Source organism: Lucilia cuprina, chromosome 4 (genome assembly GCF_022045245.1).
Source record: "Lucilia cuprina isolate Lc7/37 chromosome 4, ASM2204524v1, whole genome shotgun sequence".
Lineage (NCBI taxonomy): Eukaryota > Metazoa > Arthropoda > Insecta > Diptera > Calliphoridae > Lucilia > Lucilia cuprina.
The window spans coordinates 92,979,453-92,992,830 of NC_060952.1; the positions used below are offsets into that span (position 1 = coordinate 92,979,453).

General features: G+C 32.9%; 3 protein-coding genes across 5 annotated transcripts in view; 2 read left to right on the plus strand and 1 right to left on the minus strand.

Moving 5' to 3' along the window:
* Nucleotides 1–846: 846 nt before the first annotated feature.
* On the plus strand, nucleotides 847–3,696 carry LOC111688222 (pre-mRNA-splicing factor Slu7). The gene is made up of 4 exons (XM_023450708.2): nucleotides 847–2,114; nucleotides 2,173–2,401; nucleotides 2,467–2,650; nucleotides 2,711–3,696. Exons 1-4 carry the CDS (start codon nucleotides 1,517–1,519, stop codon nucleotides 3,506–3,508), a joined length of 1,809 nt encoding a protein of 602 aa, XP_023306476.2. The 5' UTR covers nucleotides 847–1,516; the 3' UTR covers nucleotides 3,509–3,696.
* On the minus strand, nucleotides 3,688–7,348 carry LOC111688221 (probable cleavage and polyadenylation specificity factor subunit 2). 2 transcript variants are annotated; one of them, XM_023450707.2, is made up of 6 exons: nucleotides 7,331–7,348; nucleotides 6,077–6,300; nucleotides 5,095–6,018; nucleotides 4,579–5,042; nucleotides 4,282–4,526; nucleotides 3,688–4,229 (listed from the first exon to the last, which is right to left on the minus strand). In XM_023450707.2, exons 2-6 carry the CDS (start codon nucleotides 6,223–6,225, stop codon nucleotides 3,753–3,755), a joined length of 2,259 nt encoding a protein of 752 aa, XP_023306475.1. In that variant the 5' UTR covers nucleotides 6,226–6,300; nucleotides 7,331–7,348; the 3' UTR covers nucleotides 3,688–3,752. The 2 variants fall into 2 exon arrangements, with proteins under 2 accessions (XP_023306475.1, XP_046804701.1); XM_046948745.1 differs by lacking the exon at nucleotides 7,331–7,348 and adding an exon at nucleotides 6,307–6,444 and having other exon boundaries at nucleotides 6,077–6,242.
* Nucleotides 7,349–8,246: 898 nt separating this feature from the next.
* The window catches only part of LOC111677314, an 11,054-nt gene continuing 5,922 nt past the window's right edge, over nucleotides 8,247–13,378 (plus strand). For both annotated transcript variants that reach the window (XR_006940565.1, XM_023438409.2), the window contains exons 1-11: nucleotides 8,247–8,448; nucleotides 8,522–8,862; nucleotides 8,968–9,297; nucleotides 9,357–9,553; nucleotides 9,622–9,830; nucleotides 9,923–10,012; nucleotides 10,324–10,485; nucleotides 10,551–11,132; nucleotides 11,195–11,449; nucleotides 11,505–11,891; nucleotides 11,961–12,836. Coding sequence is in view for 1 of the 2 variants with exons in the window: in XM_023438409.2 (XP_023294177.2) it covers nucleotides 8,353–8,448; nucleotides 8,522–8,862; nucleotides 8,968–9,297; nucleotides 9,357–9,553; nucleotides 9,622–9,830; nucleotides 9,923–10,012; nucleotides 10,324–10,485; nucleotides 10,551–11,132; nucleotides 11,195–11,449; nucleotides 11,505–11,891; nucleotides 11,961–12,836 (3,525 nt within the window). In the remaining variant the exon portion in view is untranslated. The remainder of the gene's footprint in view (nucleotides 8,449–8,521; nucleotides 8,863–8,967; nucleotides 9,298–9,356; nucleotides 9,554–9,621; nucleotides 9,831–9,922; nucleotides 10,013–10,323; nucleotides 10,486–10,550; nucleotides 11,133–11,194; nucleotides 11,450–11,504; nucleotides 11,892–11,960; nucleotides 12,837–13,378) is intronic.

The following is a 13,378-nucleotide window of genomic DNA, read 5'->3' on the forward strand; positions in this document are numbered from 1 at the left end:
CGAAGTTTTTGTATATTATTAATTTTTTTGCAAATTATTTTACACTATTAAAAATCCAGACTAGCAAAAACAACCTTCAATAATATTACAACAAGTACTACAAAACACACAACTTTACAAGGTTAAATACCAGCAGGCAGCCAAAGCAAAGCCCAATAACTCACACACTCACATACAATTACATACAGAAGAACCAAGTGGGGAGCTTAAAAATTCAGGAAATTTAAAAACAATAATACCAAAAATAGGTAAACACTAAACAGAAGTAAAATAGGTACATAGTAGAAGAGAACTTCTTTAGAAATAAAATTGAAATAAAATATTTATAGTGTTGTTTTGGTTCGTTGTTTGGTTGTTGTATAGCTATGCAGCAGGGGGGAGTTTTAATATTTTCAGCACAAAAGGAGACAAGAACAGAATGAATACTAAACTAAATACAATAACAATTACTGCTTCAGCAACAGCAATAACAACAACAAATATGTGGGTGGTGAAATTTTATTGATATTTTGTTTTTATTGGATTCCTTGGTCTCTTTATATTTCAAATTAAAAACATGTATTTTCCTTTTTTATTGTAACTTACTTGGAATTATTTGATGTTAATGAAATCTTGATCACCTAATCTTTAATTAAATAACTATTGTAGTATATTTTTTTCTGTTATAAAATTTCTTTGTAAAAAAATACACACAAATTTAATTTTTTCTTTTTACAATTTTATTTTACTATTTGTTTTTCTTGCTGTCTTCCTTTGTATGTTGTTTTTGCGTTTTTTTTTTTCTTTTTTGTATTTTTTTCTTTGGGGGCTCTTTTGTCTTTCAATTTAGTATTGCGTTTCGATGATTGTTTGTCGCGAAGTTTAAACGCGTTTGTTTGCTTGGTTTTTTAGCAATTATTTATTTAATTTAGCTATTATGGCTAAGTAAAGTTAATTGCCTATAAGGAAAACACATTTTCACCATTTTCAATTGGATTTTTTAGAAATTGTCGTAAATTTTTCACTCCAATAAAACACCGAGAAAAATGAAGAAAAAAATGACTGTCGATCAAAGACTTGCGGCAACAAACATTAACGTCGACGACGTTAGACACTCAAAATATTGACGGCGTCTAAAAGTCATTTGTATGCCGACAAAATTTTTCTCCGTGGTTTTAAAAATATATAATATATATTAAAAATATATTATACGAACGACAATCGGTCCATACTTCCCATAAGTTTTGTTTTTTAAAATAAATTATTGTTAATTCAAAAGAGCTTAGTATATAATTGACTTAAGATACTCTGATAAGTTGAACGTAGCATTATTATAATATAACACAGCAACTGAATTTAACAGAAGTGTTTGAATTTTAACGGCGGCTTAAAGTTAGCCATGTTTTCAGCTGCTTTTTTTTAATTTCAGTTAACATCTCAAGTGAATGCCAAAATAAAACAAAACAAGCATTTGTTTTTATTAGGAAGAATACAACGTTTTGAAGTAAATTGTAAATTTTTTCACAAACTTAAAAAAATGAGTTCGCAAACAGTGCGTACGCCTGTTTCACAAATTATTCACAGTAAAGATGAGTTGGAAGAGGAAGAGCCAAAGAAAAAGTCCCGTGAGGATTGGCGTAAAGCCAAAGAGCTAGAGGAAGCTCGTAAAGCTGGTACTGCGCCGGCTGCTGTCGATGAAGAGGGACGTGATATAAATCCTCATATACCACAATATATATCAAATGCTCCTTGGTATTATGGAGCTCAGGGACCTACACTAAAACATCAAAGGCCGCAGCGTGATGAAGATAAAGGTGAATTAGAGCGCATGGCTCCTAAAGGAGTGGATACTACACGCCTGGTGACAAAATTTCGTAAGGGAGCCTGTGAAAATTGTGGAGCCATGACTCACAAGCGTAAGGATTGTTTAGAAAGACCACGCAAGGTTATAGCAAGATTTGCCGAGTCTATAGTTGTGCATGACGAGCATATAGTGCAGGACAAATCGGTGAATTATGATGAGAAAAGAGATCGTTGGAGTTCTTATGATCCTGCAAATCATCGGGAAATTATAGAGGAATTTGAGAAAGTAGAAGAAGCTAAAAGACAATTAAAGGCAGAAAAATTAAAGAATAGTAAGTTTCTCACCGGGAATTTAGGAAAAATCTTTAACTTTAATATATTGTTTTTCAGATCCTGATGCTGAAATTTCCGATGATGACAATAACGAGGACAAATACGTAGACGAAGTTGATATGCCGGGTACTAAAGTAGATTCGAAACAACGTATTACCGTGCGTAATTTACGTATAAGAGAAGATACCGCCAAATATCTAAGAAATTTAGATCCCAATTCAGCCTACTATGATCCGAAAACCAGATCTATGCGTGACAATCCCAATCCTCATACACCAGCAGATGAGTAAGTATTATCTAAAAAGTGTTATATAAAAAACAGTTGAATACATTCTCTTTTATCTTAAATAGAGCCGAATTTGCGGGAGAAAATTTTGTACGCTTTAGTGGTGATACCACAAAGCATTCGCAAGCCCAATTATTTGCCTGGGAGGCTCATGGCAAAGGCGTTGATGTGCATTTGTTAGCTGAACCTACAAAATTGGAGTTATTGCAAAAGGAGTATGACAAAAAGAAAGATCAATTTAAATCAAGTGTAAGTATTAATGGAAAACTTTCTTAATAGAAACTGTATGTATAACTTTGGAATTTTCAGACTAAAGAACACATTGTGGAGAAATATGGTGGTGTAGAACATTTAGAAGCTCCTCCAAAATCCTTGCTGTTGGCTCAAACTGAGGAATACATAGAATACTCTCGCAGCGGCAAAGTTATTAAGGGTATGGAAAAACCTAAGGCTCGTAGTATTTACGAGGAAGATGTCTACATAAATAACCATACCACTGTATGGGGTAGCTATTGGAATGGTGGACGTTGGGGTTACAAATGCTGTAAATCATTTATTAAAAATTCTTATTGTGTGGGCATGAAAGATCCCGAAAGTATAGGAGAATTTAAAATGCCCAATCCTGTGCCCAGCTCCGCAGCAGTTAGCAGGGAAAGAGAAGAAGACAACAACGCAGTTGCTTCCACATCTAAAGTAAACCCGGAAGAAGACAATAATACCAAATCTAAAAACACAGATGAACACAAGGAATCTTCTTCTTCCAGTTCTTCCTCCTCTTCATCATCCTCGGAAGATGAAGAAGAACTACAAAAAGCGGCTTTGGAAAATAAAAAACTCAAAAAGAAAATGAAAAAACGCGAAAAGAAAAGAGCTAAGAAACTAAAGAAGAAAGAGAAAAAATTGGCTAAAGAAAAGAAACGTTTAGAGGAGAAATCGAAAGGTAAAACGGACAAAGATAAGAAAGCAGTATCCGATATGCAGGATGATAGAAAACGGCCCTACAATAGCATGTACGATGTTAAGGCGCCCACAGAAGAAGAAATTGAAGAATGGCAGCGTAAACGCACTAGGGAAGAGGATCCCATGTTACAATTTATGGACAAATAATTGCAATGCTATTAAATGTATAATAAAGGTTAAATAACTAAAGTAACTGTTAAATCGTGAATAGATTTGAAGTTTAGAATTGGAAATAGTATATATTTTAAGATTAGCGTAAAATTTATTGAGCTCAACAATTAATTGCCTTATATTTTTGTTTAGTTTATAAAACTAAAAGTTTTTATTAACATACCGCTGACTCGCCAATTGGGTTTTAAAAACACTTTTCACTTTTTTCATTTACTTTTCCTTAGACAATGGCATACTGTTCATACAACAATTCACGTATTTTATAATATTCTTCCGACAAATGTCCTTCCATAGTCACCTTACCAGTATCGATACGTCTTAATGCCAGAGAACCATTGCAGCACCATAAAACACCACCAGAAAATTCCGAATTAATATTATTACGCATTAGAATTTGTTTGAAATCGGAAAGTTTTAGCTCATTAATCAAGACTGAATTGTGAACAGGTATCTCATCATTTTCCAAAGACTCTAAAGTAAGAGTTTTCTCATCACTACTGCTCGTCTCTGTGACATCGTTATCAGCGTTATTATTTTGTGTTGTATTAGTGGATTCAATAGCTTGAGTTCGTACACCAATGCGAGCATCTATCCAGGCCACTTCGGCATCTTTGCCCTTTTGGAATTGTAGTTGAGCTACTAAGCCTTCAGTGAGACGTACTTGATAAATATGTGTTTCGGTGGTGGCATCAATAGTCTGCAAATTGATAGTTTAAAAAGGATACTGTTGTCATGTACAATAAACTTACTTCTCCCTTGTGTGGTGTAAAAACTCGGGCGCCTATATTTTGTTCACAATGTTTAGCTACCGCCTGTGTAGCTTCCTCAGTACCATGCACAACTATAACACGACGCGGTCTTAACTGAGATAAGATTTTTAACATAGATTCACCATCAGAGCGACCTTCAAAGTCTATACGCTGGATTTGGGCATTTATTTCTATAGTTTTACGTTGACTTATACATTTTGTGGGTTTTTCCAGCAGTTGTACCTCTAAAAATTAAATTTTATTTAAAAAATTCTATTTTATCATCATTTTACTTACCATCATCTGTTTTTGATTTTTCTCCCTTGATTTCTTCTTTCTTTACATTTTCCTTATTATCATCCATTGGGTAGTCATAGGCTACATCGGCTATGCGATATTCTTCTAAATTGATTATCTCACCATATTCATCACATTTGATTTTCTCCTCATGAAAGGGAAACATTACATGATGCCTTTTATTTGACTTAAAGAATCCGGTATGTTGTCTGCCCTCGGGTCTTATAACAATATCATGTTTTCCCGTAATAATACTCATTTCAATGTCGTCTTCTGAATCCGAACTACTTTCTTCTTCGGCATCTTGCTTCACGATAAGTCTATTAACTTTTTCACCCTGTATACGTAAGTATTCCTCTAGTTCAGCACCTTCTAATTCTATGCGACGTCTAATGTCTATTTCGATTTTTCTTCCCGGAGTATGATTTTCAACTAAATCCATGGCCAGAGTGCCCTGAGAGGTCCTATAAACGGGCTTAAATAAGTGATTTTTTTAGTTAATATAGGAAGACTTACCTTGAGGTAAATATTATACTATTATTGGGATTACCCGCCCACTGTACAAATAAATCCCTGGTAAAGCCACTTTCCATATCCGGCTCACTAGCCAACACCACCTTGGGGCCGGGTAATTGAGCCAACTCAGCCAAACTGTGGCACAATTGCATGTGCTTGAATTGAAAGGGATTATTGCGTGCTCCTTCAAAACTTTTCATTAATTTATCACTCATCCATTCAATTTGGGATTTAGCAAACTCTATCACATTATAGGAGAAGTTATTCAGCAAAGCCAATGAGTAGGCCATTAAGCCGGACTCTTTATTCTTCCACAGCTGATCCAACATATGAGCCAATTCCAAAACACGTCCCGCTGTATCAACAGCTATTAGAACATTGCCATTACCTCGCAAAGTTTGTAAAATATTTGTCATAAGCTTCTCATCACGAGCCCTACGTCGGGCTTGTTGATACAAAGCATTAAAAGCATCCGTTATAAGTAGTGAGGGCCTTTGTAAACGCTCCAATTCACAACCATTCAAATGACGTTCTTTTTTGTGATTGAAATCGGTGGCATAGACAATATCTTCTTCGCCCACTTTTAATATCTTCCATATAGTGCCACCAATCATATGTCCCGCTGGTAGGGGTGTTATGGCTATGCCATAACCTTTACCTTTCAGGTTAACCGTCTGATTGTATTTCAATTGTATAATTTTATCAAAAGCAGCATCCACATCATCCAATGAGAACAAATCAAAATCATACATATTAAAGTGTGACATATAAAGATCATACATAAACATTTGACCCATTTTATGTACAGGAATGGTAGAATAAATGGGACAATTTAAACCCAACTTGCCTACCAAGTAGGGTAAAGCACCCAAATGATAAACATCTGGATGGGACAATAAAACAGCATCAATTGTGTGGACATGCCTATAAAATTTGAAACTCAATATAAGTAGGAGTTATTAAATGTTGTATTCAAGCCAACCTTTTAACTTCCTTAATAAAATTTGCATCAAACTTTTCATCCCAACCACAGTCCAACATTATTTTGACTTCATCGATTTGTAATATATAACAGGGTGGTGTTTCATCCATTGCCCCCGAAACAGTGTGGAGTTTTATAATAGAAGTCATGTTTTCTGTGTGATTTTCTTAAAATTATTGCGTTATTTGTTTAATATTTTTACTTAACAGAAATAAACAAAAATTCCCTACCAGAACAGTGACAGTCATTTGATCGGTCATTTGACTGGCACTACTGATGTATTATTTCTATCACAGCGTAGAAGAAAGTTTCTATCAGTTTCTTAAGGCAAATGGACAAAAGTGATGAAACATTTGTGTACATGTGATTTTTCTTCTCCCTTGCACTTATGAATTTTATCGTCTTTAGAACATATATTTGAGCTCCTCACTCTTTTGTTGTTTACTAACCAAGGATGACATAAATATTAGTCACGATTGACTGATCATGCTTGATGGATATATCTATCACAGTTAGCAAATTAAAATGATGTATTTATTGGTCATTGTTGACTAATCATATTTGATGAATATATCCGTCAAATGTGACAGCTATACCAATTTATAATAAAACACAATTTATTAATATATTAGGAAATATATTTTTTTAATTTTAATAATATAATAAGCATATACATAAATTAACAATCATTTCTTCATTTTACATTCCTCGCAGGATTTAAATCCTCGGATGCTCCTTTTAATTTGTGAAAATAAGTTGTCTGTAAAGAAATATAACAATCGAAATATAAAAATTAAAAGTAAGTAATCAAGTTAGATTAATTAAACTCCGAAGTGTTTATCTTCAGCTACACTTCCTGCACTATTTTTAAATTCTGTTTATATATCAATAAAATAAAGACAATTATTATAATAATTGTCTTTATTTTTAATAATTTATAGTCTTTGTATTTTTTTTTTCATTTTTTGCTTTCTGCTCTTTTGCTTTTACAGAAATAATTTATAACGTCGAGAAATATAGAACTGAAACACAGTAACAATCAAATGTAGTTGTTTCACTCTTTCATATACAAAGGAAATCCTTTACCACACTTTGGGTACATTAACAGTCATTTTACCGGTCATTTGACTGTCATTATTGATGGAATTATCCATTAACTACTTTTTTTTTGCAATTTTATAAAAAAATGTTGCAAGAGTGTTAGTGAAATCATTTTGTATGTGTTAGTTTCGGTCATACATTTCTTGAAGGGTTGTGCACGATTTTCACAAAAAAAAGTCCGGTGTTTTTCTTACATTCCTCTTCTTATGGTTTCTGCTATTCACTGATAATTGTTAACACAGGGTTTGGAAAAAATGTAAATAAAGAGTTTGGAAAAATTAACATAAAATAATAAACTACAATAATGGATTAACATTTCTCTGCTGTCTCCAAAACCGTGGGCTATTAGCATTTAAAATATAAATTGTTATTGAATATACAGGACTACTAATAAATATATCTATAGAAAGGTCTCCGAAATACTTCTTGAAAAGTACACACAACTAGGGTTCTATAGTTGAAACTTTTTGCATTTTAAGCAAAGTCGATTTTTCGACTTTTTTATTTAGTTAAAAGTCGACTTTTAGACTTTTAGTATTTTATAAATAGTCGACTTTTCAGCTTCTTTCGATTTTTTCCACTTTTCGACTTTTTAACTATTTCCGACTTCTTTGAACTTTTTTTACTTTTTTCGAGTTTTTCCGACTATTTTAGAGTTTTTGACTTTTTCAGCTTTTTTTCGACTTTTAACGACTTTCGACATTTTTCATAGACGACAGTCGAGTTATCGACTCCTTTGGAATAAAATAGTCGACTTCGATCATTGTTCGATTATTCGAACGTCGATTTATAGAACCCTACACACAACAGGATCAATTGTCTAGTTTTTCGTTTGGAAAATGCATTAAAAGAGTTTTATTTAGATATTGTTTTATACCAGTCGCAAAAACTTTAAATTGGCTTCTATTCTCTTTTTTGTTATACGAATGGAATTTCATACAACTTTGTGATTAGACTTTTCGTAGGAAAAGTGTGCTCGTGTGAAATGGACTTTAGCAACAATCTGGCTACATTTACTTCAATAAGACAATCAATCTGAATGAATAACACAAGTAAGAAGAAGCACTAAAGAAAAATATCAAATTCAACCGCCAACAAATTTTTGCAATTCAACCATTTTGTGCAAAATCTAAACTTAAAAAACTATTTTAAATTGCTTTGAATTTAAAAAAGAAATGTGGAATAATTTCGAACAATCTCCTCTAGAAGATGAGACCATATCAAATGCTTTCTCTTCCCGGGGCATTTTTCGCATAACCAGTGATGATGAGGTAAGTTTGGATATTAACAAAAAAATTCTTTGTTTATATTATTAAAAGGGCTTCTTTTTGCATATTCTTTTAGGTTACCCAATATCCTCAGGTTCAGGCTTCGGTACAAAATACCAAAATGGTTATAGCCATTGATAAAACTATATTTTTATTGGAAGATGAAATGATTGCGAAATGTAGTTTGCTAACATTTAACACTAACATTGATGTCCTGGCCATTTCACAGACGGGCAACTTGATTGTTTGTGGTTTAAGTGATGGTGAAATACATGGTATTTTCATTAAGGGCATACCATTGTTTAGTCAAAATATTAAGCAGAACGATGTTAATTTGATTGGTGGTAAAACCTTTGCGGGAATTCAACAAGTGGGCAATAATTTCTGTTTGACTTGTACAAATGGTAGTGTTTATAGGTGAGATGAGAAGAGTAAACTTGATTAGTTTAATGTTATAAAGATTTTGATAAAATTTTCAATATTTTTTATTGTTTTGCAAAAAACATTTTCTTTCCTCTCTAGCCTTTCTGAAATTGATGAATCTTGCTTGGAATCCTATTTGAATATATCGTTAAATGAAAATGAAACCATGTCTTTTGCGGAAAATCTTTACAATGATGTTGCTCTCAAACGTTTATTTGGTATAAGAGGTCTAAGTGAAATTACTGCTGCCTTATTGATAAATCAAAATTTTGATTTCTTTAATTCTCAATTACCCGAAAAGGATCCCTTACTAATAGCTGGTACACATAATTCCATCTACATGCGTTCCTCCCAAGATGATGTAGTGCGTATTAATATACCGGAAAGTTATCGGGGTGTTAAAAATATCTATAATCTTGAGAATTTCATGTATGTTTTTAAAGGTTAAAATAGGATTTTATTTTATTATAAGAAAATTACATTTCTAGTATTATTTTAACCAATTCGGGTCATTTATTGGAGCTGTGTCCTTTTACTAAAATTCTATTCTTTGCCTCTTCAACGCAAGAGATTTTAATAGATGATTTGATTGTCATGGAATGTAGTGATGAAAATATCGAATTATTAACTCTTACTAAACGTTCTGAGGATCACGAGAGATCCATTAAGATTGTGGATTATCCGGGTGGGTTTTTTATTAATACTCAACCTTACTTAGGTATTATATTAATGATTTTGTTTATTTATTCAAAGCTCTCAAATGCCACAATGAATTGGATGTTACTGAACACTCCTGGCTGGTTCAACAGCCCAAATGTTCAGTGAATTTATATTATTTTAGTTGTTTACAGTGTAATGTAAATAATTTTCCTTCGGTTTTGGAAATGCTATCGGTGTCGGAAACCCATCCCAGTGAACGTTTTAAGAAATTAATAGCCAAGGGCCATTTGGAAGAGGCAGAGGTGGGAGTTTGTTATTATTTTTACTTTTTTCCAGGGAAAACAATTTTCTTTATGAAAGAAATGGTATGGATTTTCTTGTTGTTCTTTTCTAGGTTTTTGGTACTCAATTTGAACTGTGTTTACAACCAATTTACGAAGCTAAAGCTAAAAAGATTTTAGTAGAAATGGATAGTTTGGGGGAGGTAAGTCATTATAAATAGAAAATCCTTCTATCTCAGTATCTATGTATCTATCTATCTATCTATCTATCTATCTATCTATCTATCTATCTATCTATCTATCTATCTATCTATCTATCTATCTATCTATCTATCTATCTATCTATCTATCTATCTATCTATCTATCTATCTATCTGTCTATCTATCTATCTATCTATCTATCTATCTATCTATCTATCTATCTATCTATCTATCTATCTATCTATCTATCTATCTACATATTATTATTATTATTATTCTATGAACAATATATCATTCCATAATCATTTTTTAGAACAACCCTGACATGGTAAACGAGCTTTTTATGGAGCTAATGAAACTTTTACAAAACATACAGAATAAAGATTTCTTTAGGCAAAATCGTATGTTTAATTTGCCTACACGCAAAACATTGGAAAGATATTTGAAAGAAGTTCTTACTCATCTAGATGAAGAGGTAATTAATAGAACAACTATAAAATAAAAAAACTACTCTTAACATATATATTAATATTCCTTTAGGACGATGAACAAAATATTTTGGAAATAGTCGAACAATTAGATCGTCTTAAAACCTTGGCCATCATAGATCCTTACGAAATTAATCATGAATGGCAAAAATTTGTCTATCACCCAAATTTAATCAAGTATATAACTTCGTTATTTAAGTCCGACATGCCGTTGGCCTGTTTAATTTGGAAAAGACATTCGAGTGCTTTATTGCCACAGTTGACGGAAAACAAATTGCGTGAACTTTTAAATCTCATACCCAATGACACGAAACCTTTTAATCTCCTGCAATGGCTAAGACAATTCGTGCCCATTGTCAGTAATACACATCCCAATATTATGCCTTTCATAACGGAATGGAGTATACAAAAAATAAGATCTTTACAATATGCTGAACATTGGCCGGAAATTGGTTTGGAATTTTCCACAAAAGTTACCGAAATATTTGAAGATATGCATTTTATGCATTCGGATGTTAGAAGGCAATATGAACGTAATATAGGCAAATTAAGAGATGTGGTTAATGCTTTGGAGGATTTGTTTGTTTTGAAAAAAAGTTATAATTTAATATTTACCTTGGATAACTATTTGCAAGTGAGTTTAGTTTTAAGGTAGTAGAAAACTTTAGGAATATTTCTCGACTATTTTCGTTATAGGACAGTGTAGATGAAACGGCCAAGTGTATTTTAATGCGTGTACATTTGGATAATCTTAAAAGTTTAGTCAATGACTTTCTATATCCGATTTATCAAGAGAAAGGCACCTCTCCAGTGGCAGCCATACGCCGTTATATATCTTTATTGGTGGCTAGTAGAAATTCCTTTTCCACTTGGCTAGAGAGATCAGTGGCCTGTATAGAACTTTTGCACAATGAAGACGATCGTTTAGAATCTGCTTTATTAGTATTGCAGGTAAATAGCGGAGAACTTTTTTTAAGATTTTCAACTAATTGTATGTTGTTTAAAGAATTCCCCTGTACCCTGGCCCGAAACGGTGGCACCTTTAATCAAGTTACGTTACTCTACCCATCCCTTGGCTTTGAAAATCAACACTGAATATGAAATTCAAGTTATCAAGATAATGAAGGCTAAATACGGTTGGCCCACAGATGTGGCTTCTGATATTAATTTAAATTTGTTTATGTTTCGTATTATAAAAATGGATTTGCCTGACATGTTGGAAGATATTAAAGTGCTTACTAAGGCTGCGCCGGAAATAGCTAATGGCGCCAATTCTAATTGTTGTTATGAAATGGTTAAACGTGGAAAACTCGATGTGGCTTATGAATTTTTCAAAACCCTAAAGGCCGATAAGAATTCGAAATATGCTGTAGAAGTTACAGATTTTTTTGCGGTTGGTACATTATCTATTCTTTTAATAAAATTGCAAAAAAAAAACTTTTCTTAATTTTAATAAATTCAGGTACTTTTGGAAAATTCTCCTTGCAATTGGAATGAAAACGAGGAAGAACAACGCAACTTAATAGAATTTTATAAACTTATCTCACCGCTTAATGATAATTCCTTTCAGAAACGTGTAAAAGCCATTGAAAATTGTTTTGTTTTAAAACATAAATATGATTTACAAATCACCGATATGAAACAATTGGTTTTATATGAACATCGTCTTAAATTGCTAGATGATGGCATAGAGAATATCATTAAACGTTCACAGCCTGGTGATAGTATTTGTAAATACTTTACCGCCGAAATAAGTGAGCTATCAACGGCTTTGAGTTTTCCCAAAATGTTTGGCGTAAAACGTTTGTGTCAACGCATGAAATGTTTAATATTATCCTGTGCTCTCACCTATAATATCATGCAAATTGCTGATTGTAATAAAGAAAATAAAGATGTTTATATAGAAATGGCTTTAGAGCTATTAAGCCAACAGATACAACTTACTAAAGGTTCCCAATCGAGTACATTAACTGCCCTGTTGAACGACAATGATCCTTTGGCTTTTCCACTGGCCTATAAATTGCTAGTGAAAGCTTCACTCTTTGAGAGTACACAAAATTGTGATCTTGTTGAGTTGATTAATTATGTGCGTATTGCTAGAACTACTTATTCCTTAAATGAGATTGAAAGTTTCTATGAGAGTCGTGAAAAGGAAATATCGAAATTGATATGTGAGGCAATAGATGCTTCGGATATTGCGGTGGGTGATGCTACTTTGAATTTTACTGCGGCAATGAATAATTCATTTGATGTAAAACCAGAAAAACCGAAAAAGAGATATTCTGTGTCGCTGTTTGATGAGGTGTTGCCACCGCCCCAGCAACAAATACAAAATAAAGTAAGTGTTTTGAGATTTCTCTAGTCTGGCTTATATTTGATTTAGTCTATAGTCTAATCCATAGCCTAGTCTATAGTCAAGTATATAGTCTATTCTAAAGTGAAGTTTGTAGTCTAGTGAATATTCGAATCCATAGCCTAGTCTATAGTCTAGTATATAGTCTAGTCTAAAGTCTAGTCTATAGTCCAGTCTAAAGTCAAGTCTAAAGTCAAGTCTATAGTCTAGTCCATAGTCTATAGCTAGTCTAGTCTATAGCTAGTCTAACCTATAGCTAGTCTAGTCTGTAGTCTAGTCTACTCTGTAGTCTAGTCTTGTCTGTAGTCTAGTCTTGTCTGTAGTCTAGTCTTGTCTGTAGTCTAGTCTAGTCTACAATCTAGTCTATAGTCTAGTTTACAGTCTGGTCTGTAGTCTAATCTATAGTCTAGTCTATAGTCTAGTCTGTAGTCTACTCTATAGACTAGCCTATAGTCTAGTCTATAGTCTTATCTGTAGTCTAGTCTTGTCTGTAGTCCAGTCTAGTCTAGTCTATAGTCTAGTTTACA